The sequence below is a fragment of the Artibeus jamaicensis genome, unplaced genomic scaffold (assembly GCF_021234435.1).
Source record: "Artibeus jamaicensis isolate MK-2021 breed Jamaican fruit bat unplaced genomic scaffold, CSHL_Jam_final contig_729, whole genome shotgun sequence".
In the NCBI taxonomy this organism is placed as follows: domain Eukaryota; kingdom Metazoa; phylum Chordata; class Mammalia; order Chiroptera; family Phyllostomidae; genus Artibeus; species Artibeus jamaicensis.
The window spans coordinates 951,884-978,014 of NW_026521939.1; the positions used below are offsets into that span (position 1 = coordinate 951,884).

The 26,131-nt window shown below is 41.5% G+C and overlaps 1 protein-coding gene across 11 annotated transcripts in view; it reads left to right on the plus strand.

The window, feature by feature from the left end:
• SMG1 (SMG1 nonsense mediated mRNA decay associated PI3K related kinase) overlaps window positions 1–26,131 on the plus strand; it is a 144,795-nt gene that overhangs the window by 15,974 nt on the left and 102,690 nt on the right. For 5 of the 11 annotated variants that reach the window (XM_053672170.1, XM_053672169.1, XM_053672173.1 and 2 more), the window contains one exon: window positions 4,455–4,620. The exons of 4 other annotated variants lie outside the window; for them this stretch is intronic. Coding sequence is in view for 1 of the 7 variants with exons in the window: in XM_053672168.1 (XP_053528143.1) it covers window positions 18,131–18,216 (86 nt within the window). In the remaining 6 variants the exon portion in view is untranslated. Of the gene's footprint in view, window positions 1–4,454; window positions 4,621–18,126; window positions 18,217–26,131 lie in introns of those variants that run through there. 2 more of the 11 variants (XM_053672178.1, XM_053672168.1) reach the window with 2 other exon arrangements.

The following is a 26,131-nucleotide window of genomic DNA, read 5'->3' on the forward strand; positions in this document are numbered from 1 at the left end:
GACCTGGCCCACCAACCCAAGCATGTGCCCTGACTGGGAATCTAACCGGGGACCCTTTAGTTCTCAGGCCAGGCCAGTGCTCAGTCCACTGAGCCACACCAGCCAGGGCTAGATCTGAATTATTCTAATCACTAAAAGGAAGTTATAATTATGTGACATGAGAAAGGTGCTAATTATCACTACAATGGCCATCATATTACAGTATATAAATATACTAAATTAACATGTTATACACCTGAAATTTATACAATGTTATATATTAAGTATATTTAAAAAATTTTTTAAAATTAGTTAAACTCGGACTACTAATTATGAAAATGTCCCTGAAAGAAAACAAATAGGTAAATAAAGAAATTTTCTTTGGGAAAAATTAAAAAAGAAGATATTTTAAAAGATCTGCTAGACCTCACCTCTGCCCCATCTCAGCTGTCTACGCATAGTGTGCTTTTTCTTATTTTGAATGTAAAAAAATGAATTAGAAGTTGAAGGAACGTTTGCACTGATTCAGAAATATAACCTTTTGGAGTAAAGAGCTCAGTGTTTTTTTAGAGCTAATCCTGGTTCTTCCATCTTACTTCTTCCACCATATCTCAGCGTCCCTGTGGTTATAGTGAAGCTCTTTAGCCCTTCGCCGAAGAGCCAAGGTCACAAACCATCTCTGTGGATGGTCTCACGGGCTCCTGCTGAAACCAGGGTGGATGGATGTTCTACCAGCACCTGCACTTAGTGGGAAGCCTCCAGCTTGTCAGATGCGGACAGTCACCCTCCCCGTGAGCACCGCTTCTCCAAAGGCAAGGCCACCACCCTGTGTTGTAGAGGAGCTACAACTGGCCTGAACTATGGCAAAGGGGGATGTCCACATGGAGTGGACAGGTTGCAGTGCCATCAGGTCTTGTGGCATAAAGCAGGGGCCACAGGCTGCCTGTCGTTGGTGGACAGTCCTCTCCGGGTAGCAGGACAGTCAACATAGCTTCCTTACAGTGCCTCCCCGTGGTGACACAGCTGTGGTCTGTGTGGTCTCTCTCCTCTTCCCCAGCCTACCTGCAGGGGGTCTCGAAACACGACCCCCAGATCAGCAGCAGCAGCAGCAGCTGCTGCAGCAGCACCTCCTTAGACTACAAAATATCAGGCCCCACCCGGACCAGTAGAGACTCTGCAAGGTGGGGCACAGCAATCTGTTTGAGCAGACCCCCCAGGTGACTCCAGTGTGCACCACAGTGTGAGAGCTACGGCTCTAGTGCTTCTCTGACTACGCTTCATACTAGCATTTCCTGGCAAACGCTGAAAAAGCCAAAAAGCCCAGGCTTCATCCACACTTATTAAATCAGAGTGTGCCAAGGACAGCCAAGTGTTAGTAGTTCTTAAAGGGCCTGCAGGTAATTCAGAGGGGCAGGCAGGTTTGAGAACCAGTGATTTGCTCTGGGGCCTGGGTACTCTGAAGTGTAGTCCCCGGGCAAGCAGGGGGGCTTGTTAGAAATGCAGAATCTCAGGTCCAAGCCCAAACCTGCTGAATCAGTCTGCACTTCAGCAAGATTCCAAGAGACTGGCGAACACAATAAAATGTGACGGGCACTGGCCTAGGGTACAAAAAGTGCAATCTGAAGCATGTGCCTGAAACTTTCTGACTTAATAGATCAATGATTCACGGAATCGGGTTCAGAGGTCGTTGCTTTTGTTTTTCTGGCTTTCTGGTGATTCCGCACCCTGGCCCCTCCCCCCCCTGAATGGATGCTCTGGCGGGGGAAAGGGACAATGATGACCCTGAGAGGAATTAAATTCAGTGAGCAACTCTAGAGGGGCCTACAGAGTGAGTAAGGCAGCAGGAAACACTTTAATTCACATTTGGACATATTCTAGGCAATCTGTTCACCATATTATTACCACATTGTCTAATGGCTGCTCCCAGGAGGCCCCCTCCTAAACCAGCTGTTTCTTCTTCTCCGTCCACCCCGCCCTCTTACCGGATCGTTACCCAGTGATTCAGAAACTGAAACCAAGGCTGTCTCAGAATTGGAATAAATATTAACTCGGACTTACTATTTTTTTAAGGAAGTGAAAAGAGCCTCAGATTAGAATAAGCCAACCTGCGATGAAAGACAGGTAGAAATTTTGTTGCCCTGCAATTGTTTAAACTGACAAGATCTTTTTTTACTAACCCGATCCCCATAGTTAGTCTTTTTCCTCATACTGAGAGTAAGATGTGGCTGTATACCAATCTCGGTATACGTGTAGTCATGGCAGATAGTTTTTCAAGATGCCCATGTACCTTGTGCAGGGCGGGCTGTGGGATGGGGCCACGGTGGGGAGTGAGAACACCTGGGTCCCTTGTAGCAAGTCACATCGCTTTGCTCGGCCTCAGCTTTCTCGCTTCTATAATAAATAAGGGAGTTTGATGGTTCAGCTTGCAAATTCAAGTGCCTGCAGGTGCTGGGGTGGAATCTAAATGGGACTAAGGGCAGCCCCTGTTCTGCCCTTCTCTCCCTGTTTACCTTGGGAATGCGAGTCCAGTGTTATCAGAGGTCAAGGGAAGCAAAAAAATCTGAATTTTTGTTTGCAACTTTCCAACTTTTGAATACTGAGAGCTAATAGGACTTTTTATTTTCCCGAATTTGAAAACCGCCCAATACACTCCTGAGGCTACAGTCCACCTGGGGCCAGCCAGGTAATGACCTCTCGACTAAGTGATATTTCAGGATGTTTTCTGAATTCTACATCCTGTTTTTTAAATTATTGGTTTGAGAGAGTAAGGAAGGGAGGGAAGGAGAGAGAATGAGAGAGAGAGAGAGAAACATCAATTTGTTGCTCCGCTTAAGTTGTGAATTCAGTGATTGCTTCTTGTATGTGCTCTGACCAGAGATCGAACCCAAAACCTTGGCATATCAGGACAACTCCAAGTAACTGAGTTATCCAGCCAGGGCCCCAATTCTACCCCTTTAATAAATCTGGGTTTTTTTATGTGTGTTGTCATAGCTGTATCTCTAGTTTATTGTTTAATAAATATTTGAGTACCCATTATAGGACAGAGACCGTAGTTGATTTTAAAAAGAATGAGATGGGGTTTCTACTTAGGTGAGCACATGAGAGAGCTAAGTGAGATGCCCCAATAAATAATAATAAGGCTTCCTGAAAAAATTAGATATGCAGAAAAGTCTAAGGAAAGGCAGATGTGCTTCTTTAATAAGACACAGTTGTATGAGTCTTGGTAGTTTCATTTGCAAAATGGGGAAAATAATACCTCCCCATCAAGTCTGTGTGAAGATTAGAATTGTATCTATAAAGTGCCTGGCACATAGTAAATGCTCAATAAATAATGCTGTCTAGCGCTACTGCTTTTATTATTATATTATAGACTCCCTGGAGTTAGGGATGGGTCTGATTACAGTCATGCAATGGCAGTCGGTAACCTGTAAGTGGCAAGCCGGTTGTGTTCCCACAGTGAAGGCCTCAGAGCTTATTTCCCATGGAGACAACATCCATTTGTTGCATCCCCAAGGCAAGTCTGAGAAAGCCTAATTTAACTACACTGTGGCCTAAATATTGCCCAATTGCAATTGTTTTTAAATCAAAAAGCAGCGCTGATGGGAGACACATACAACTGAAAAAGCTCTCTCAAGTTCTTTTTTTTTAAAAACAAATGATGTCACAGGGCTTTTTGCTTGTTGAGAGTGGTGCTTGCAGTTCTAAGGCAGGTGTACTTAGAAGACGATGCAAGAGTTGCACACTTCATGATCCTGAGAGGCCTGTAAGATAGAGCATTCCAGGTTTTTAAAATTTGTCTAATCGCACTTAAAAACACATAACTTTCCTTTTCTTTGAGCCGGTGATCTCTGACACTGTTTTCATACTTACCCTTAAAGTATTATCTTTAGGTTAATGACTCTCAAATTTACACCTTTAGGCCACACTCTGACATATTCAGCTCTTAGCTTGGAATTTTTACTCAGAGATCTCATCCACATCTTGGATTTAGCATGGTCAAAACAGAACTCTTGACCCAAATTTGCCTCCTTTCAAGCCTTTCCTATATCAATAAGTGGCATTGCTATGTACTGGTTGCTTAGGTGAAACCCTGGAAAATATTCATATTTTCTCTTATTCCCATCATGCCCCACATCCCATCCCTCAGGGAGTCGTGTACACTTAGGCACCAGTATCCCATGGCATTATATGCAAATGTACGTAATGGGTTCTCACCATATACACACTCTCTTTGACAGACTGCTAGTTCTCCCTCCATTTCTACTCTTCTCCTTTTCCCTGAGAATGGAACCTCCTATTGTTATCTAAATTTAAAATAGGCCAGTTTCCCTTAAACTGTTCATGGCTACATGACTAAGTTCTGGCCAATGCAATATAAACAAAAAAAATAATGCGGTAGCTTTTAGGAACCATCCTTAAAAGAGCATTGACATATACACTTTGCCTGCCACCACCCCCTTTACTTATTCTGCTAGCTGGAATGTGATGTGATGGCTGGAGCTGGAGCAGCTATCTAGACCATGAGGTAGCCTTGGAAATGCACAGCAGAGCGACAAAATAGAAGGAGCCTCGATTGCCGAGAACTTCATGGAGCAAAATGGTCATAGCCAGTGTGGATTACTTGCTTCTGGACATCTACTCGTGAGAGAAATAAACTTTTGTCTTATTTAAACCACTGTTCTTTTAGATCCTGTTACCAACTTAACTCCAACTAATAGACTATTGTAGCTAAAGCAGCCCTCTTTCATATTTATCTGTATTTTTTCTTCAAAGCACTTAGTAACTGAAATTACCCTACATATTTACTTATGCTTTTATTCATGTTTTTATTACATGTCTTCCCCTCTCTGAAATGTAAACTTCTAGAGGCCAGAGATTATCTGATGTTCAGTGCTGTATCCCTATTCCCCGGAGTCATGCCTAGCACATAATAGATACTTAATAAATGTTTGTGAAATGAATTGGTGAATGAATACCTACTACCAGGGAGGGAAGATACAAAGATGATTAGCACATGTTTCCTGTGTCCCTTGCTCGAGGAGCTCACTGTCTAGTGAGAGGTGACCCTAGTTTGAATGGCAGTCATCCTCACTGAATTCATCTATTGTAGAACAGTGATTCTCAGCCAGGGGCAGTTTTGCTCCCCAAGAGGCATTTGTCAATGTCTAGAAACATTTTGACTGTTGCAATTTGGGGGATGCTACTGGCATCCAGTGAGTAGAGGCCAGGGATGCTGCTGAACATTCTACAAGACACATGACAGCTCCCACAGCAGAGAATTATCTGGGTTGAAATGCCATAGTGCCGAGGTTGAGAAACCCTAACCCAGTAAAGGTTGGTGCCAATTAGCTTTGCCAGAAAGAAAGCTGCTTGGGCTGTATGAAAGTAAGAGCCATAGAGCGTGGGGACACTTGCCATGTGCTAAGTTCTCTATAATGGTATATGCAAGAATGTATAGACCCAAGCAGACCCAAGCAGAGGTCTGTTGAATTGTCAAATTCTACAAAGCTCTCCATTAGGAGGCCACCTGCAACCATTAACCTTTCTTCACCTGTCACAGGTCCCATGTTTTAAGGACAATGTGAACTAAGAACAGGTACAATCATGTCTGGAACTCCAGAAACCAAGCCAGAGAAGCTCTTTGAATGGTATCATCATTAATATAAAGAGCTCCAACATGCATTCTCACTTTGCCTGGTTTCCTTGGGAAGGCTGAGAGAACTCCGAGGCTTTGAGGCTGTAATAAATTTCTTCTCTATATTCACAGCCCTCCTACAAAATGCAATTTTCTCTTGCAGGTAAACAAATGATAGATGAAGGTAGTCTAAGGGACAGGAGATTATGGAAGTGATAGTTCTGAGCCACTTCATGCACATGTTTTTAACTTTCCAGTATGTTAGACATTGAAGCTTTTGGTGACCTAGGGCAGGAAGCTTAATCTCCCTGAGCCTCAGTTTTCCCATCTGCAAACTCAAGGGGTTGGATCAGGCCATGACTTATTTGCCTTCCACTTTAAGTAAAGGATTCATCTCTTACCTGTTACCATGATGTAACTGATGGTAATAAATGCCTGGGTTTAAAGAAATAAAATTGAAAATAAAGGAAAGACTACAGTGACTTCTATCATCAACGTAAAGCACCCCCCATTTTTTAAAAAAATAAAAAAGCATTAATTTTGGAACAGTATTTCCTAAAATATATTTCTTAGAACATAGCTCCTTAAGATATGAAAGTAGGACTCTATGTCAAAAACAAAACAATGGGGAGGATACCAGGTCCCCTTCTTGGAGAGTAACAATAAATCGTTTTAACTTGGTATAAACCCAACATTTCTCACTTATTTGAACAGGGAATCTATTTTTTACTGAGTACTTATTAATACCCTATAGAACCAGTATTCTTCGAAATTCACTTTTGGACACCCTGCCTTGGTATACAGTGACATTACCCTTTGCTCTGTACCTGTTAGGAGGAGTGATGGGACCTGCTAGAAAGAATCCTGAAGAAGATAGGCAGCGCGCTTCCCGACATCCCTGGCCTTCTTGAGAAACATGGAAATTACCCACATCCCTGATATCAGGCAACAATAGTATACTTGGACACACTATTATTGAACTCATTTTGTTGTTGTATAAACCTGTGATGCAAAGAGAGAAAAGTTAGAACTTGTGCTTCTTTGCTGAATTTACTCTGTCGATCCTATTCACTAAGTGTCTCTATTACGTGGATGGCAAAATAGGGTTTTATCTTTCATGACAAGTTTGATCAATGGGTAGAAGCTGTCTGGAGCTCTGAATTGAAACCAGTATTAGACCTTCAGTGGGCTTGAAGGGAAAAATATGCTGTGATTGATTCCTAATGTCTGTCATGGGTGTAGTGCTGTGATTGATTACTGATGTCTGTTGTGGGTGTAGATTAGATAGAATGAATAGGATGCTTATTGTGTGTTTCCTCATTGAGAATCAGAGGCTTCTTATAAACTACCCACATTGGTTTGGTTGGGGAATTAAGACAGTGTACTGAAAGGCCTTAGATGAGTAGCTAAGATCATTCTATAGGGTCAGAAAAGGGGTGACCCTAAAGGGTTTTTAGGTATTAAGGTGAAGATAAGTTTTATGGAAGAGTTGACTCATGCCTTGAAAGACAGAAAGGTTAGGTCTTGTAAAGAGACCTTGGGACATAGTTCTCAGCAGGGACTGCTGATGAGCTGCTGAGGTCCCAGGAATTGCTCGTATCTCTAGAGCTGCCCAGATACAATGTAGGCATCACTTACACATAGAGAAACAGGTGCCTTAGTTTTACTAATACATTTTATTTAACCCAGTACATTGTGAATATTATCACTTCATGTCATAAGCATAATTTACTAATGAAATATTTTACACTTAATTTTTGGTAATAAGTCTTTGAACGTTGGTGTATATTTTACTTACAGCATGTTTCACTGGGAACCAGCCACACTTCGAGTGTTCAGTCACCACAGGTGGCTAGTAGCTATCATATCAAATAGTGTCAGACTAAACTACAATCCTTATTCATGAAATTGGAATACAGTTAATGAGGTTTCCTGTGGTTTTCCCAAACTCTATTCTGAAGAACAAATTGGTACCAGAAATATTTTTTATTTAAAAATTACTTCTATAAATAACATACAAAAAATCTATTAATTCATTACCTTATAAAGTAACTTAAATAATTAATAATTTTTAAATGAAAGAGACTTAATTTTGTTTACTGTTAACATTAGGAAGACAAAGTTACTAAGTAAAGAATTGTAACGGTTCCTGTGACTTGTTTTCTCTCTGTCTCCATTTTTTTCATTGTGGTAAAATATAAATAACATAAAACATACCCTTTGTGTGCACAGCTTACTGGCATCAAGTATATTCACATTGTTGGGTTACCATCACCTCCGTCCATCTCCAGAATCTTGTCCTCTTCCCAAACTGAAAAATCTAGACCGGTTAAATGATTACTCCCCATTTTCCTTCCCTCCAACCCCTGGTACCCACCATTCTACTTTGTCTCTGTGAATTTAACTGCTCTAGGTTCCTCATGCAGTGGAATCATACAGTATTTGTCCTTTTGTATATGCTTATTTCACTGAGCATAATGTCCTCAAGGTTCATCTATGTTACATTATATCTCAGAATTCCCTTCCTTTTTAAGGTGGAACAATATTCCATTGTATGGACAAGCCACATTTTGTTTATCCATTCACCCATCACTGGACACTTGGGTTGCTTCCATCTTTAGGCTATTGTGAATAATGCTGTTATGGACATGGGTATAAATATCTTTTTGAGCCCCTGCTTTCAATTCTTTGGGGTATACATTCAGAAACAAAATTCTAAATCATATGGTAATTGTATTTTTTAACTTTTTGAGGGACTTCCATAGTGTCTACATTATTTTACATGCCCACCAACCATCTACAAAGGTTCTAATTTCTCTACAAGCTCACCAACACGTATTTTCTGTTTGTTTGTTTATAATAGCCATTCTAATGGATATAAAGTGATATCATATTGTGATTTGCATTTTCCTTATGATTGGTGATATTGAGCATCTTTTTGTGTATGCTTATTGTACACTTGTATATTTTCTTTGGAGAAATGCTTATTTAAGTCCTTTGTCCATTTTTTAGTTGAGCTGTTTGTTTTGTTATTGTTGAATTGTAAGGGTTTTTTGTATATTCTGGATATGAACCCCTTTTCAAATATATGATTTGCAAATATTCTCTCTCTTCCGTGGGTTGTTGCCTTTCCACTTGGTGATAGTGTCCTTTGATGTTCGTCAGTTTGGTACTTTATAGGATGGTCAGAAAATGCTCCTCCTCACATGCCCCTCATGACATTTTCAGGCAGGGGGTATCTTTGATAACAGGAAGCCCAGGGTTCAAAACCAGTCCTTGCCACTTTCTAGCTGGGTGGCCTGGGGCAAGTTACTCAGTAAACTTTCTGAGTCCAGTTTCTTCCTATCTGAAAATGAGTATTGGATGCTATTTACCTCCCAGAGTTTGAGGAACGGTGATTGGAAATCAATATAATTCAAAGTCTCTGTAAGTAGTCATTACTTTAACAAAATGGAGAAAAGGGTGGTATCTGCTTTTGTTGGGAGCACAGGGCCAGGCTTTGTCATTTATTAGCTTCCTTCCATCCTGGCATTTGCTGGGACTAAATACTTTCCAAACATTTACTAATGATTTGGAGATTAGGCTATTCTTTTTCTACCATTCTATTATTTTCATATTTCTGTTTCCCTTACCTAAGGTGATGTCATTCATACTTGGCCATCTGCTTCCCCTGCTTCCAAAAGCCACATCAAGTGTTTTTCTGAGACGCTTCTTCCAGAGCCCAGCAGGTAGGGCCCCTGAGAGGCAGCAGGCCTGGGGGATAGTCCAAACGCCTTGCCAAGCACCGTGACCTTCAAAGCGTTTCAGCACCAAAGACCTTCCAGAATAAACCTTTATTTGCCTCCTTAGTGTGGTACAAAGGGATCGTTTTAGTCATGGCACATATTGCAGACCAGCAAAGAAGTTGAATATTTCTAATATTTTAGCAAGAAGCTCTGGAGGAAAATATTTATTCTTCCCTTACTTGGTAGGCTCTTTAACTTTTTAATCATAATGAATGAAACTTGTGACACTTGATTGCTTTTAAGAAAATGGGCTACTCATACAATTTGATAGATAAAGTCGATTGTTAGCTGAGGTAAACTATAGGAGCAACATGCAGACAGGCAAGGCAACTGCGTGTGGTTTTCAACTTGAGCTGTGTTATTTACTGGCTTCGTTGCCTTGGGCAAGTTCTCTGTAAACTTCTGCTTCATCATCTGTAAAATAGGAGTAGGAGGAGCAAACAACTTTGTGTGGTCATCTTGAGGGTTCAATTAACAATGAGCTAGTTATATAAAGACTGGCAGGTAACAAGAACCCCGTAAATGTTAGCTATTTTTAATATGAATTGTATCATCATCATCATCATCATCAACAGAGTTTGGTGACTGACAAGTGGTGACAGCAAATACCGAATGCACCACTCTCCTTAACCCTGGCTTTAACTTCCATCTGCACACTTCCTCTTCCCGCCCACACCACACATTAATATCTTTTCTCTTCAGCGCAATCCTGGTGGGCCCCGACCTTTGCCAAGATGTTTAAGAAGGCCGGAGTTGGGCACGAACCCAAGGAAAGACGCCAGAAGCCATAACTTAAAGTAAAAGTCATGGGAATATAAAGTACAGCACAGGGAATGTAGTTAATAATATTGTAATAACTATGTGTGGTGCCAGATGGGCACCGGAAATATGGGGGGGGGGGCACTTTGTCAAGTGTGATTATCTAACCACTATGCTGTACACCTGAAACTAATACAAAATGCTACTGAGTGTAAACTGTAACTGAAAAATAAAATTGCCCTGGCCGGTGTGGCTCAGTGGATTGAATGCCAGCCTGCAAACTGAAAGGCTGCCCTTTCAATACCCAGTCAGGGCACATGCCCGGGTTGTGGGCCAGGTCCCCAGCTGGGGGCATGTGAGAGGCAACACAGCAATACTTCAATATTTTTCTCCTCTCTTTCTTTATTCCTTCCCCCTCTCTAAAAACAAATAAAACCTTTAAAAAAAATGAGTGAAAAACACTAAGGCTACATTGCTGCGAGCTCCTTCTGCTAAAAGCCAGAGAGAAAGGAGACGCACCATTTCTGGCCAAATAGTGCTTGTCAGTTAGCATTCAAAGTAAAAAGCCTGGCTCCCGGAGAATCCAATTCTTCATAAACACAGTAACTACAATATGCATGTTAAATGATAGCTGTATAAACAATAGATGCAATGACTTGCTGCTGGAGATTTTATTTATATAATTTGTGTTTTTATTTACACAAGTCTCTGATATTGCTTTAATCTTAAGAAGCAAAGGAGGTGGCTTCTTTAGAATCCTCACACAAATCCTTGGGCCTCACCGGGCCAAGCATGGGGTAATCTCATCCTCTCGTTTTCTCCACATCATAAGTCTCAAATAGCTTTGGCTGGGCATCATTGCCCTCCTGTTTTATTGTTTGGAGAGTGCATGAGCCACTGGGCAGCACATCTTGTGTCCTGATTCATAGAAGCTTGGCCCTTGCCTCAAGCTGAGGCAGCCTGAGTGGAGGTTTCAAATGTGTCATGAGGTTTCCCAGCCAAATTTCTCCAGCACCAGCTTGAAAACTGGCTATAAAAATAGCCCTAGCTAAGGGAGCCTGACCTGTGACGATTTCCTATCTGGGAGCAGGAATAAGAGGACTGCTATTTTTCTTTTCTTTTTTTAATCTCCTGTAATATCTCTCTGATATGGGTTTGCTTTTAAGATTGTGTTTTAAAATCCTTCTTGAACTCAAGTCTCCGGTTTGGGAATGAACTTCCTACATGCTTGGTGACTAATTGGGGTTAATACAGTGTCATATCTGGGGATTAAAGGGAACAAAAAAGAGAACCTTATTTTTTTGTTTATCAGAATATAAATTTGAGTATTTACCTAGGAAATTTGGAAGATCTATTTAGGAAAATCCTGGTGGCTAGGGACTCTGGGGTGCAGCGTCATTCAGAAGTTAAGAAAGGCTCAGGTCTACTCACAGTGTTTGAGGTTCTAAGTACGCTAAAAATTTAAGAAATAGCAAACAGGACACACAAAATGTATGGCATATTTTTAAAGTTTTCCTTGGTACAACTGAATGCTTTTAACACAAGGGGGGGGGGAATACAATATAATGACCTATAGAGACCCTAGGAGTATGTGGGCCACGAAGGGACACAAGTTTCAAAATCCAGACTTCTTTCCTATCACTATGCCTCTGGGACTTGGTATAACATCAATAGGCCACAATGTCAAGGTATAACTCTGAGGCCTCTGACAAATATGAGGTCTGAATCAAATGTCTCTTCTGTCCCTTCCTGGGGCAGTTCCTATCTACCACCAGCAGATGACCTTGGACAGGCTGCTCAGTTCCTCTTGGCCTCACTCAGCAATGCCTACCTCATAGAGTGGTTTTGGAGAATTTCATGCAGTAACCCACACGGAAGATTTGGCTCAGTGCTTGGCATTAGTAAATGCTCAATAAACATTAGCCAGCGTGGGCTACATGGGTCATCTCCATACCCTGTGGGTATTCTTTGTCATTCATTCAACACATACTCACTGAATGCCTAATTTCAGTTTTCAAAATTTTTGTTTTATAACTACCACTTCTGTATTAAGAAACTACCGATAATCAGGGGGAAAAAATCACCCATGATCCCACTTATCATAGGACATTAGTATTAGGTAAATTTAATATTTTAATATACTTTTTTCCAATCATTTTTCTGTGAAACACCCCCCGCCTTTTTTTTTCTATGCTCACCCACAAACAATTTGTTTTCTTTGCTCTGTGAGAAAGAGAGAGCACGAGTGAGCAAGACAGAGAGAGAGAAAGAGAAACATCAATGTGAGAGAAAAAACACTGATTGGTTGCCTTCTCGTATGCTCTTGAACCAGAAATTGAACCTGCAACCTGAGTGTCGCCCTGATCGGGAATCTAACTCTTCTACTGGATGATGCTCCGACTTAACAGAGCCACATTCAGGGCTCCCCCTCCCTTTTTAAACTGAGTTGAGGTCCTAGCATATGTTTACTTCTAAATCTCACTTTAAAAAAAAACAAATTCACATATTTTTCTGATTTTATTAAAAATTCTTCATAAATAGCCCTGGCTGGTGTAGCTCAGTGGATTGAGCGTGGGCTGGGAACCGAAGGGTCACCAGTTTGATTTCCCAGTCAGGGCACATGCCTGGGTTGCAGGCCAGGTCCCCAGTAGGGGGCAGGTGAGAGAGGCAACCACACATTGATGTTTCTCTCTCTTTCTCCCTCCCTTCCCCTCTCTCTAAAAAATAAATAAACAAAATCTTTAAAAAAATTCTTCCTAAATATAATTTTAATGGCTGTATAAAATTCTAACTATGAATATACTATCTCCTAATCAGTTTCTTATTGTTGGACATTTTTTATTGCTATTAATGAGTAAAACTGAGATGAACACTTTTGTATTAATCTTAGTCCATGTTTTAGTTAATTTCCATTTCATCCCTCCCATTCACAGCTATTTTTGAGTGCTTATTCTGGGTCAGGTGCCGTGCTATGTACTGGGGATCAAAAGGGTGGGTGGGATAGGTGTGGACTTTGCTTCCACAGGCAGAGTTCACATCCTAAGGGTGTGACAGATGAAAACACCTTAAATTTGCAGCCGGTGGTGGATGCTACCAAGGAAAGAAGTAGGATGTGTATCAGATTACCTGGAAAGGGTACTGGCCAGCTTTTGGGGGCTGGGAGGTCAGGGAAAACCTCTTAGAAAAATTAAAATGTATCATGGAAAGCTGCCAGGATTAGGGTGAGGCAGGGTTGGCACTTGCACAACCCTGAGAATGAGTGCTTCCTTGAATTTGGCACCATAAGGTATTCACTCTCATCCAAACTAGAGGAGAAGCTGTCACACCCATTACGGTTTCAAAAGCCCTACAGGAAGAACAAACTCTATGGTTATCATAGCACCCCCACCTGCAATTTCCTCTTCCCCTCTATAAAAGAACTTCCTCACCTTTGATTTCACCCAACTTGAACATGGCTTCCCATAGCTAAACATGCTGGCTTGCAATCTTTTCCCACTCCCATGCCCACCCCCAACTCCCCACACCAAATAAATCCTTTTTGCTGAAGGATATCTTGGCTGCCTTTCTGGTGGTCAACACAACTCTGATGGCAATCGTGTAGGAAAAGCATTCCAGGGAGAGGGAACAGCAAGTGCAAAAGCCCAGAGGCTAGAGAGGCTTGGTGCGTTTCGGGAACAAAAATCGGTCCCTGTGACTAGAGTGAAGTAGAGAAGTGCTAATGGAACCACTGATATAGAACTATCAAAAGAAATGAAAAAAAAATGTTTGAAAGTTTTGAGACCGATCATTTTTGATATATATATATTAAAGTATTCAAGTAGTTGCTGTGGGAAAAACTGGAATTTCAATTCCTTTCTTCCCAGTGGTTTAGAATTGTCTTTATAACCCACGTATGTTGGGAAGTGAGGTTAGGGGAGGCACTAGTAACATTTTCAGTGCTGGTGTTTCTAAACTTTGGCTGCATATTAGAATTCCCTGTGAGCCCTGGCTGGTGTAGCTCAGTGGATGGAGCGCGGGCCTGCGAACCAGACAATCGTGGTTGGATTCCCAGTCAGGGCACATGCCTGGGTTGCAGGCCGGTTCCCTGCAGGCCAGTTCCCAGCTGGGGATGCATGGAAGGCAACCATACATTGATGTTTCTCTCCCTCTCTCCTTCCCTTCCCCTCTAAAGATAAACAAATAAAATCTTAAAAGATATATTAAAAAAAAAAAAGAATTCCCTGTGGAAGTCTTAAAAAATATTGATGCCTGGGCCCACCCTGAGATATTTGGATCTAATTGGTCTGGGGTACAACCTAGGTGTAGGAATTTTATCGTGAAGACAAAATTGAGACCTATCTTTAGTGTCCTGATCTGGGTATGAGCTGCTGTGGGATATTTGCAGTGTAGGAGAAATCAGCTTTTACAGGCTCTTGTGACAAGTCTGGATTTTACTCTAAGAAGAATGGGAAGCCCTTGATGCGTCTTAAGTAGGATGGTGACATGATCGGATTTTAGTATATGAGCTGCTGAATCAAGCACAATCTGATTTTTATTTTAAGAAAATCACTTTGGCTGCAGTGTGGCAAATTTTTCTAGGGTAGATTCCCAGAAGTGGAATTACTGGAGGAAACGGTATTAACAATTTTAAGTCTTTGGATACGCACTGTTAAATTGCTTTCCAGGAAGTTGCTGCCTAATTACACCTAACTTCTGTGTCCTTATACTACGCCTTTGCCAACACTGAGTCTATTTAATGATTTCTATGTGAGAAGTATAAAAAGCAATGATAAATAATGCCCTGGCTGGTGGCTCAGTGGATTGAGCCCTGGCCTGTGAACCAAAGGGTCGCTGGTTCGATTCCCAGTCAGGGCACATGCCTGGGTTGCAGGCTAGGTCCCTGGTTGGAGGCATGTGGTAGGCAACCACACATTGATGTTTTCTTTCTCTATTTCTCCCTCCCTTTCCTTCTGTCTAAAATAAATAAATAAATAATTTAAAAAATGATATCTTTAAAAAAGATTAAAATAATAAGAAGCATTTGAGCAACTGGGTACAACCCCTGCCAGTTACTATTTTTTTCTCCTTCATTGGACAAATATTGTCCAAATAACTATGTATTTCAGTAAAGTTGTAGATCTGATTTTTAGTGATCATTTATTGATTACTGTTTGGCAGACACTCTGCGAATTATCAATACTTTACATGGAATATTTGTATTAATCCTCTCAACATCCTTAGGGAGTTGGCACTGCTGTTATCATCTCCATTTTAAAACATTTTAATTTTACTAATTGATTGTTAGAGAGAGAGGAAGAAAGTGAGAAATATCTATTCATCATTGCACTTATTTATGTATTCATTGGTTGATTCTTATGTGTGCCCTGACCAGAGATTGAATCTGCAACTTTGGCATCTGGTTGCTGCTCTAGCCATCTGAGCTACTCAGCCAGGGTATTATCATTTCCATTTTACAGATGAAAAACTGGGGCACTGTGAGAGTCAGGAGGTTGCCAACACTCCCTCAGTTTTTAAGTGGAGAACTTAGAATGTGAACCCAGAGTCCCTCCTCAAATTACTCTGCTGTTGTTCTGTAATTTGGAAAGGTTAGAAGACTCCTGTAATTTTTCTCAGGGGCCTAAGGTTCTGGTAATATTCTGCTGTAAATTATTTTGAAATATGAATAATGGACATGATTTGGTCACTGAATCATTATTGTAATCAACTATTTGAAAAATAAAAATGATTTCTCAGCCACTTCAGCCATTTGCTCATGGGTCTGAAGGTCCCATACAAGAGGGAAACATGAAAAGGAAAGGATCTGAGGAAAATATCAAGGACATTTGGAACCTAAAATTAAGAAAAGGCTTTGGGAGAGAGGGACCTTATAGTCAGATAGCAAGACAGGCTTGCATGGTGGTGGAGAGAGGGCAAACCTAAATATTTCAGTTATTTCTTATAATAAATCTATCTTTCTGAGCCCTGCTTCCAGAGGTACTTGCGAACAGGATTTGAGTCTTGACCGGTGTCCCTGTGCCCAACTGCTTAACTGATGCTCAACAAAATTTACTTAATGTTGAATGAAAGAATAAATCATGATTAGGTTGTACATTAAAACGATGCATGAGGATAATGTATTCATTATTGCTTATGTGATTAAACATTAACTACAACCATACAAAACCAAAATACCCTTGTGGCAAGAATAACAGTCTCCCAGAGAGGACCATATTAATGAGGGGACCCTAATCTTGGGGATGTGATTGAAGAGGGACTTCTTTTCATAGAAGAATAGGGAAGAGGAAATGATAAACAGAAGAAAGGACACCTTTTTTTTTTTTTTAACTGATAGGACCCTTCCTCATATCCTTCTATCAGCAAGAGAAAGGTGCGAAATTATGAAAGTACTAGGGCAAATTTCAGGATAGAGTATGTACATGTACAGTTATTCCTCTTAACTAGGTGTATTATTATTTTTTTACACATGTGGGTGACCATGCTTTGGTCTGACCTAGTGGGAATTTCTTCATTGAGTTAGATATCAGCTCCAGTTCAGAGTAGAAGTTTCTTTTCTCCTGAAATGGGGAGATGGGAAGAGTTCATTTGAAAATCTAACTTCCCATCCTTTACAAATGGCAGGACCCCAGATAGAGAGCAGTTGGTGGGGATAAAGCAAGGAGTCAAAGGGTGACAGGTATGTGTGTGGAATATCAACTTTTCTCATAATCTTCAAATACTTTTGGTAATAATTTAAAATTACACAAAGACTCTTTCTTACAACAAAAACAATAGGCTAAAACCCTTTGGACAGGTAAGGTTAAGACCCTTTGACTATTCTCCCAAAGTTAACTCCGGTTACCCATTTGATATGAATCTTGCCCACCTTTTCTTTGTGTGTCTGCATCCACAGTATATATTAGGTGCTTTTGTAAAGAAAATCTTCCAAGGAGACTTAGGTGTGTTTGTTGGGGTGTGAGTTTGGAGACTGCTCACGTTTGCCCGCCTTTAGCCAACCTCTTTCTGGTGGGGATGATGGACAAGTACCAGGGTGAGATGATTTCAAAGTACAATTTACGTTGCACAGCGGATGGATTGGTGATCACTTTCCTTTCTCCCTCCATTTAGTGTAGTTTTTCACATTGTGAAGAAATGGTCAAGGTATTAAGACTCCAAAGCACACTACGGATGGTGGCCGGGTAGGTCAAGGTCGACATCAACCCACTTTTTTAATTATTATTTTTATTTTTCACCATACATGGTGGGGACGGTGGGCGCACGTGAACCCTCAGAGCGCGCACGCACACCCCAAGTCCTTGATTGGATGCCTGTTTACCCCTGACAACCCGGCCCTCGAGGGTCAGGTGGTTTCCGATGCGTGCTCGGACAGTGTGCGTGAAGGGGTGGTAGCAGAGATCCCCTCTCCCATGAGCCCCCGCGGCGGGCCCCGGACTTTGGCGCGTTTTGCGGGCAGTGCCTGCAAGCCCCGGGCTGGGAAGAGCTGTACGCTCGCCACGCCCCCTGGCTACGCCCCCTGGCCTCCGCCCCGCCCCGCCGCTGTGCCCTAGCCGGGCGGGCGCCGCTTCGCTTCTCGCTCCCAGCATGCCGTGCGGCAGCGGCGGCGCGGCGGGCGGAGTCGGGAGGCGGGGAAGCTGTAGCTGTATGAGCGTAAGGAGGTGCTGCCACCGCTTCCTCCTCGCTGTCCTCCTTCTGGGCCCCGGCGTCGCGGGCCGCGCACGGGCCTGGAAAAGACGTCTATTCCCCTTCTTCCACCTCCCCTTTGCCGCGCCGCTCCCGCCTCCTCCACCTGCGCTGCGGGCTCAGGCGGAACCCGGAACGGCCGTCTGCCTCCCCCGCCCTCCGCCTCCTCCTCCTCCTCCTTCTCGGTTTCCTCTTCATCCCTGGGCCGGAGCGGAGTCTGGGCGGCGATCGGTTCGGGCGGCGACTCGCGCTTCTTCGGGCGGCGGCGCTTGGCCATGTCGTGTCGGGGAAGGTAATGAGCCGCAGAGCCCCGGGGTCTCGGCTGAACAGCGGCGGCGGCGGCACCAAGTACCCGCGGAGCTGGAATGACTGGCAACCCAGGTAGGTGAGCCGCAGCCCAGTCCGCTGCCCCGAACCCCTCGGCCCCGCCTCAGGCGGGCCGAGGCCTAAGGCCGCTGGGCTGGAAGGCGCGGCCTAGGCCCTTAACCCCCCCGGGAACCGGGCGCGGCTTCCTGGGTCTCCTCCCGCCCCGACTCGGGGAAGGCGGCCACTGGGAGGCTAGGCCTAAATGTCTCCTCTACCCCCGGGGCTGGAACCGAGACCCTGAGCGCCAGGCGGAAGCACTGGCCTAGGAGTTGGTTCTAGGATGGTGAAGAAAAGGGCCTGATGATGGGGACACTTCCTAGTTATCATCTTCCCCCTTGTTTGGGATAAGAGTTCGGGGACCCTGATAGTCTAGGACCCTCTGTTACCCTTTCACTTCCTTGGTCTCTCGCCCTCTCAGCTCCCATGTGAAAGACTTTAACTGTGATCCTCTTCTCTGACCCCTTCCCCACGTGTTAATACTTAAACACACACACACACACACACACATATACACATACACACCACACAAACACTCAACTCTTAAGGATTTCCTTTGACTTTAGGCAGGATAGTTGTGGGGCACAGGATGGGATTGGGAGTGCGTTAATGGGGCTGACCCACTGTAGTCCTAGGAAGTGAAGTTTTCACAAGTGCAGGGGCAGTTACTCTGGTGGAGAGCAGTTCATACCTGGCCATTCACTTTAGAGTAGTACAGAATTTTCTCTAGTATGAAGGATTTGCTCTCAGATCGGTTTGGGGCCTAGTTGGTATGGATATAATAAGTAGGAGCATCAACTTAAAAAAATGCGATGGTGTCTTTCTGATTAATCATGGGCAGTTGTGCTTAATTCTGTAGTGATTTATTTTTACCTTTCTTATTAAGTGCTTGTAATACTCAGATTATTTTAAATTTAGCCTGGTGCCTAGAACTCCCTAAATATATATATTTTAGGATTAGTTGATTCATGAAGCATTCTTACTTTGAAGTGTACTTGCATTATGATTGTCCAGGAACTGACCAAATACATGTAAGACACACAGTTAGTTGGGATAATTTTCTTCCTGATGTTAATTCCACCAATGTTTGGAAAGAAATAATTTGGTAAACTGTTAGTGCTTAACATTAAGACTTGATAAAAAAAAATCAAAATAATCTCTTGGCTAATTGGTGGTGTGCATCATGTTCGATTTAATTCCTTGCCAAATCCAGTGTCTGTTGAGAACTGATGTATATGACTAGATGACTTTAAAGTCGATGTCTAAATTTAGAATTAAGATGTTATCTAGTTTTTGAAAAATTGTTTGAAAACGTATAGTCAGGTGGGGTTTGTGAGTGCTTTAAATAAAATTAGTTGACTAGTTCAAGTATTTTTATCTGGAATTCACATTCTTCATTGTTTTGTTCTTTGGTTGAAATGTGTAACTTTTTGCATGTAAGGAATTAGATGATAAATGGATGTGATTCTGAGATTTGAGAGCTCTTCTTTGACAATGGGTTTTTTCATTATTTTTCAGTATTGTGGTCAGCATATATAAAATAATTTAATATCCTTTTATAGTACTATATCAAGTGCCCTTCTCAAAGATCTTAGAGCTTTTGGAAAAGAATAAATTGTAGCTTGTAATCATAATGGAGTAGTTGGGGTCACCTGCTGGGATTGCCTGACTTTTATTTGACAGATATGAAGCAAAATAGTTATGGATATGTACTTGTTCCACTTTATTCATTCATTAGTTGACTTGTATGTGTGTGTGTGTGTGTGTGTGTGTGTGCGTGCGCGCTGACTGGGAATTGAACCTGCAACCATGGTGTATTAGGATCTACTTTAACCAACTGAGCTACTCTGCTGGGGCCCCTTGTTAATTCTTATGTTTTTCTTTTTGTTTTTGTTGTTTATTTCAGGATCTTATTTATTTTTAAAGATTGGGGAAGGGAGGGAGAAAAAGGGAGAGCAATATCAGTGTCGTGTGAAAGGAACATCAGTCAATTGTTTGACCCACACTCCCGGTTGGGGCGAAATCCAGTCCTGTGCCCTGACTGACCTGGAACTGAACCATTGACCTTTTGGTGTGCAGGATAGTGCCCAACCTATTGAGTTACACCAGTCAGGGTCCCATAGTCTCTTTTTAAAAGTGCTTTATTTCTTGACTGTTTGTGGGGTGGGGTGAGCCAGAGTTGGGGGGAATGTAGCTTTCTTTGAAGCTATGCTCTGTCGCAGAACTTACGCCTAGGTAGACAGATACTCTGAGATGTACTTGGTTACATGGAGTAGCACTTGGTTAGGATGTTGAAGTACCTGACTTTTTTTTTCTGTAGAAGAGGTAACAGAGAAGTATAGACAATACCCCATAACTTTATTTGCATGATCACCTCAGTTGTTTTGTTTTGATTAAAAAACCTCAGTTGTTAGCCAGGTCATAAACTTTTTAAGGTAAAATTTGGGGTTGTTCTGTCTCCATTGCACTTCAGGAAAGGTGACAGTCTCCAGTTAACTGAAAGAGGGGAGCTTGATCTTCCCCCTTGTTTAAATGTGTTTTATTTTTTTAAACATCTTCAAATGCAGGCAGATTCCTGTGGTTCATCTGAACCATTTTGGTTTTTTAAAAGACTTTTTGCCTTTCTGTACCATTCCTCTTTTGCTTTCTTTGGTTCTATTTCCTAAATATAGGCATTTGAAAAAGTGAAATTCAAAAAAGTGTTATTTGTTGGTTTCTTTTAGTCAGTCTGGCCTACTATTGAGTCAATCATGGCCACACATGATACTTCACACATATTGACAGGAAGTGTTCCAGGTGGCTAAATATACTAATGTCTTACCGGAGCAGAGCAAGGCCACATTCCCTAGAAGCATACCTTAGCAGAAAGCATTTATCTAGTACTGGACTTTAGTCTTCCTTTTTATTACTGTACTCTCAAAATTTAAGAATGATTAGGCAGTTTAAAAAAAAAAAATCATTGCTACTAGCCAAAGCCTTTCCTTCTTTTCACTTTGTTTTGGGAAGTAATCAGTTGTACCAGTCAAGATAGAGATGAGGATGGTTTGTTTTAAAATTAAATGCGTAATTAGTTATTGTGTACTTCAGTGTTCAAAATGACATGATGAATTCGATTGAAATCAAATAAAAATTAGTTCAACAAGAGGAAGCATTCAGGTCAACAGAAAATAAATAGGTTTTACTTATACACTTAGGAGTCTTAGGACTATTCGTTTAACAGATATATATTGGGTATGTTACGGTGCCCAGTATGGGATCTTTCTACAATTCTGAAAGGATGAAAATGTGTATTAAAACCAGCTTCTACTTTTTTGGTAAAATCTACACAGTTTAAAGTTCTCAAAAGTGCGGATACCTTTATTCTCTATTGGCATAGACCAAAGAACAAGGAAGAGTGCTATGAGATTGTGTAGAAAAGCCAGAAACTAATGTCTGACCTTGTGAGAAGCTGGATTTTTGAAGTCAGAGCCTTTTATGTCTATTGCGCCTTTTATGAGTCTGTACTGTGTAATGTCCATAGATACCTAATACAGTAAACTGCATAGGAATTACATATTTTATAACTGTAAGTAGAGCTTTAAATAGAATTTAATGATTGCCAGTTTTGTATCACAGATTTCCAAGCGCACTAAGGTTTTTCAGATAGAATGTGTATGGGTGTTTAATTTGGGGAAGAAAGTTCATTTTTTTCCATTATAAAATAGACGTATTATTTATGAAACAATTGGCAATTGTATCTTTAAATTGTACCTTTTCCCCCCTTCTGTTTTGGTTCCTTTTTAGATTGGGAGTATAACTGAAGGTTGTTTTTGTTTTTTTTTTTGTAATAGATTATGAAATACTCTAATTCATTGAAAATATTCCAGTTCAGGAAATACCATTGCTTTAGGGATTTTTATGACTAGTAGGGAAGGTTATAGTTAGTTTGGCAGATAAGAAAGGACTTTGTAAAAGTTAAAAGCATTATATGGGTATTAATTATGATGTAATTCTCAGTATAGAGATTTTTACATGTGATTAACAGAGTTTAAAACCTGGAAAGTCAGCCCTGGCTGGTGTGGCTCAGTTGATTGAGTGCTGACGTGGTAACCAAAGGGTTGCCGGTTTGATTCCTATTCAGGGCACGTGCCTGGGTTTCAGGCCATGACCCCAGTAGGGGGTGTGCGGGAGGCAAGCCCACATTGATGTTTCTCTCCCTCTCTTTCTCCCTTCATTCCCTTCTTTCTAAAAATAAATAAAATCTTAAAAACAAAAAAACCCTGGAAAGTCAGGAGGAAAAACTGTGGTTGAGTTGGGGGGATCAGTAAGCCATGAAATTGAGTTCTACTATTTTGAGAGTAAATGGTGTGTGTATGGGGAGTGGTGAATCTCTTTAAAAAAAAAACAAAACTGAACCAAAAACCCAGAAGAAAGTAGGGGGATGGCAAAATGTAAGTTGTTTGTATTTCTAGTTTGTTCAGAAGGAAGGGGTGCTTCAGAGGAGTGACGCAAATAAGAGATAAAGCTCCAGAATTGGATTGGAGCTGGATGGTAGACCTTGAATCATAGTTTAAGTGTATGTATTTGGAATGACTTTAGGGAACCATCGACATTTTACCAGAAGGAAAGTGGCATAATTTAGGAAGATTAAAATTAGTTGGGGTGTGTGTGTGTGTCTGTGTGTGAGAGAAAGAGAGAGTGCGCGCGCACGAGTAAGCGCTATCACAGTAGGAGGCAATTGGCAAATAGTCTAAACAAGAGACTGCTAAGACCTGAATATTTTGTTCATAATTCATGATTTTAATTCAGACAAAAGTATTCAGCTCAATATATGGGAATTTTCATAAGCAAAAGTTGGTCATTAGTTATCTGGTTTTGATTTTGAGGATGATCGCTAAAGTACTTTTTTTCTGCTCACACTTTAGTTCAGGTTAGGACACTTGACATTATATGGAATAGTCATACACATACAATGGAGTGGGGTCCATGGTGTCTTTTGGGAACATTGAATTCTCACAACTTCTAATTTAGGATTTCCTGCCTTCACTGCCTGGTGTATACGAAGCACTTGGTTACGTGCTTATCTTTCCTTATTCCAACCACCTGAAATAAATCCATAGGGCTGGTTTTAGAGGACTTCGATTTGTGGATTCACACAAGCTGTTGTTTCGTTTCTCCTCATATTGCTGTTATTTTGGTTACTTGTCATTGGCTGTCTTAAAGTTTTCTCTGAACCCACTTTATTTTGAGGACTACAAAATAAAACACCCCCCACTTCTAGTATAGAGTGCTAATATTAAAATGCAGAGTGTTAATTGTGAAATTCCTATAGTTTTTTGATGTAGAGATGTTTGTGTTTTTAAAATAGATCTACTCCATCTTGTATTAGTTGGGTATAGTTTTCTTCTTAGTTGAATTCTTTTTTGAATTCCATTGTGTTACTTTTTGGGGGGATTTTTATTTTATTTTTTATGTATATTTTATTGATTATGCCATTACAATTGTTCTATTCCCCCCTTCATTCCCCTCCACCATGCACACCCCCTCCCTCACCATTCCTCCCCTTTAGTTTATGACCACGTGTCTCAAGTTCTTTAGATTCTGTATTTCCCCTACTATTCTTGCCCTCCCCCCTATCTATTTTCTGTACCTTCTCCTTCTCCCACTCCCCTGTTGCTAACCCTCCATGTAATCTTCATTTCTATGGTTCTGCTCCTAATCTAGCTGTCCTTTTAGTTTGCTTTTGTTTTAGGTGTGGTTGTTACTAACTGTGAGTTTGCTGTCCTTTCACTGTTCATCTTTTTTATATTCTTTTTCTTCGATAAGTCCCTTTAACATTTCATATAATAAGGGCTTGGTGATAATGAACTCCTGGAATTTGACCTTATCTGAGAAGCACTTTATCTGCCCTTCCATTCTAAAGGAAAGCTTTGCTGGATAGAGCAATCTTGGTTGTAGGTCTTTGGATTTCATGACTTGGAATACCTCTTTCCAGCCCCTTTTTGCCTGTAAGGTCTCTTTTGAGAAATCTGCTGACAGTCTGATGGGAACTCCTTTGTAGGTGACTGTCCCCTTAGCTCTTGCTGCTTCTAGGATTCTCTCCTTCATTTTAATGTTGGGTAATGTAATTCTGATGTGCCTTGGTGTGTTCCTTGTTGGGTCCAACTTCTTTGGGACTCTCTGAGCTTCCTGGATTTCTTGGAAGTCTATTTCCTTTGCTGGATTGCGGAAGTTGTCCTTTATTATTTATTCAAATAAGTTTCCCACCTGTGGCTGTTCCTCTTCCCCTTCTGGTACCCCTATAATTCAGATGTTGGAACGTTTAAAGATGTCCTGAAGGTTCCTAAGCCTCTCCTCATTTTTTTGAATTCTTGTTTCTTCATATTTTTCTGTTTGGTCTTTTTTTCCTTCCTTTTGGTCTGCTCCCTTGATTTGAGTCCCAGTTTCCATTCCATTACTATTGGTTTCCTGTGCATTTCCCTTCGTTTCAATTAGTTTAGCCTTCATATGTTCCTCTAATTTGTGACTAAAATCAACCAGTTCTGTGAGCATCCTGATCACCAGTGTTTTGAACCGTGCATCTGAAAGTTTGGCTATTTCTTCATTGCTTAGAGTTATGGGCTCTGGGGCTTTGAGTTCTTCTTGAGCCATAATGTTTTTATCTGTTCGTGCCTGTTACATATGAGGAGTGGAGCCTTAGGTGTTCACCAGGGCGGGGCTACCCAGGTTGCTGGTTTGTGACACTGTATGGGGGGGCGGGGTCAGAGGGGCCACCCAGGTCCCCTCTGCTCCTTCCTGCCACTGGGGCCTGCACGGTCTATCTCACTGATCGCTCCTTCAACAGTTTATCTGCGTGTGAATGTGTGACCATGGTCAGCCCTCAGTGGGTCCACCCACTGCTGCTCCACACCTGGGATCCGCCTGTGGCTGCCTGCTTGCCTAGGTTGGGTGCTCGGGTTGCGCGCCCAGGTCGGTCTGGTGGATCTTTCTTGCCCAACCCTGCTCTGCTGCTGGCTCTGCCCCCTTACCGGTTTGGCTGAAGGGGTCGTTGTTGTCAGACTTCTGTGTAGTTCGATTTTCTGTGGTTTGGCTGTGTTTTTGTTGCTAAAACTTTGTTGTTTTAAACTTGGTTGTGCAAGAAGGCACAGTGTTTCCACCTACGCCTCTATCTTGGCCAAAGTCCATTGTGTTACTTTTTTGACATAAAATTTACATGTGTTTATTTCTTAAATTCAGCATAACCGTGACTCTAATTAAGGTGCAGATATACAATGATTTTTTAGTTTGATTACACTTCCATCCCCATCATAGCTCCCAAAAAACCATCAGTGGAGCACATAGGTAGATTTTTGCCTTAATTTGGTTTTTTTGTAGAAAGGAAATCTTTGAATATTATCTATAATTTATTACCAACTTAATGGTTTCTGAGGATTGACAACCTCATCATCTTCAACATATTCCTTTTATTCCTCTTTTTCTATGAACATACTTAATTGGGATATTTGAAGATCCCTATGAAATCAGTTTCAAATGATGGATCCTCCGTTAACCTTTGCAGGCATTTATGTCCTGGAACACAGAAGAGCTCCTCTGTTTGGCTAAGTTTATTTCTATGAGCTACAAGTTCATGTGTTAATATCTTTCTCCACTCTCTCCATGCTACTTTTGCTTAGCTCTTGTTTTTCATACACTCAGCCATATAACCCTTGTGCTTTTCTTAAGACTTCTACCATGCTACCTCTGCCCTCAGTTATCCCTATCCTTTCTGAATCTTGCAACAGATCTACAATAAAAGCTAACTGTGCTTATCATTTTAATGATTGATCTCTTGTTCCCCAATTAGTTTAAGTCCTTAAGGCTTGAGCCAGAGCCATATTCTCCCCTGCTTCTTTGTTTTTCTTGCCCCAAAGCACCACTCAAGCTCTTTTCTGCCTTAAAGAGTTTCCATGTCCTG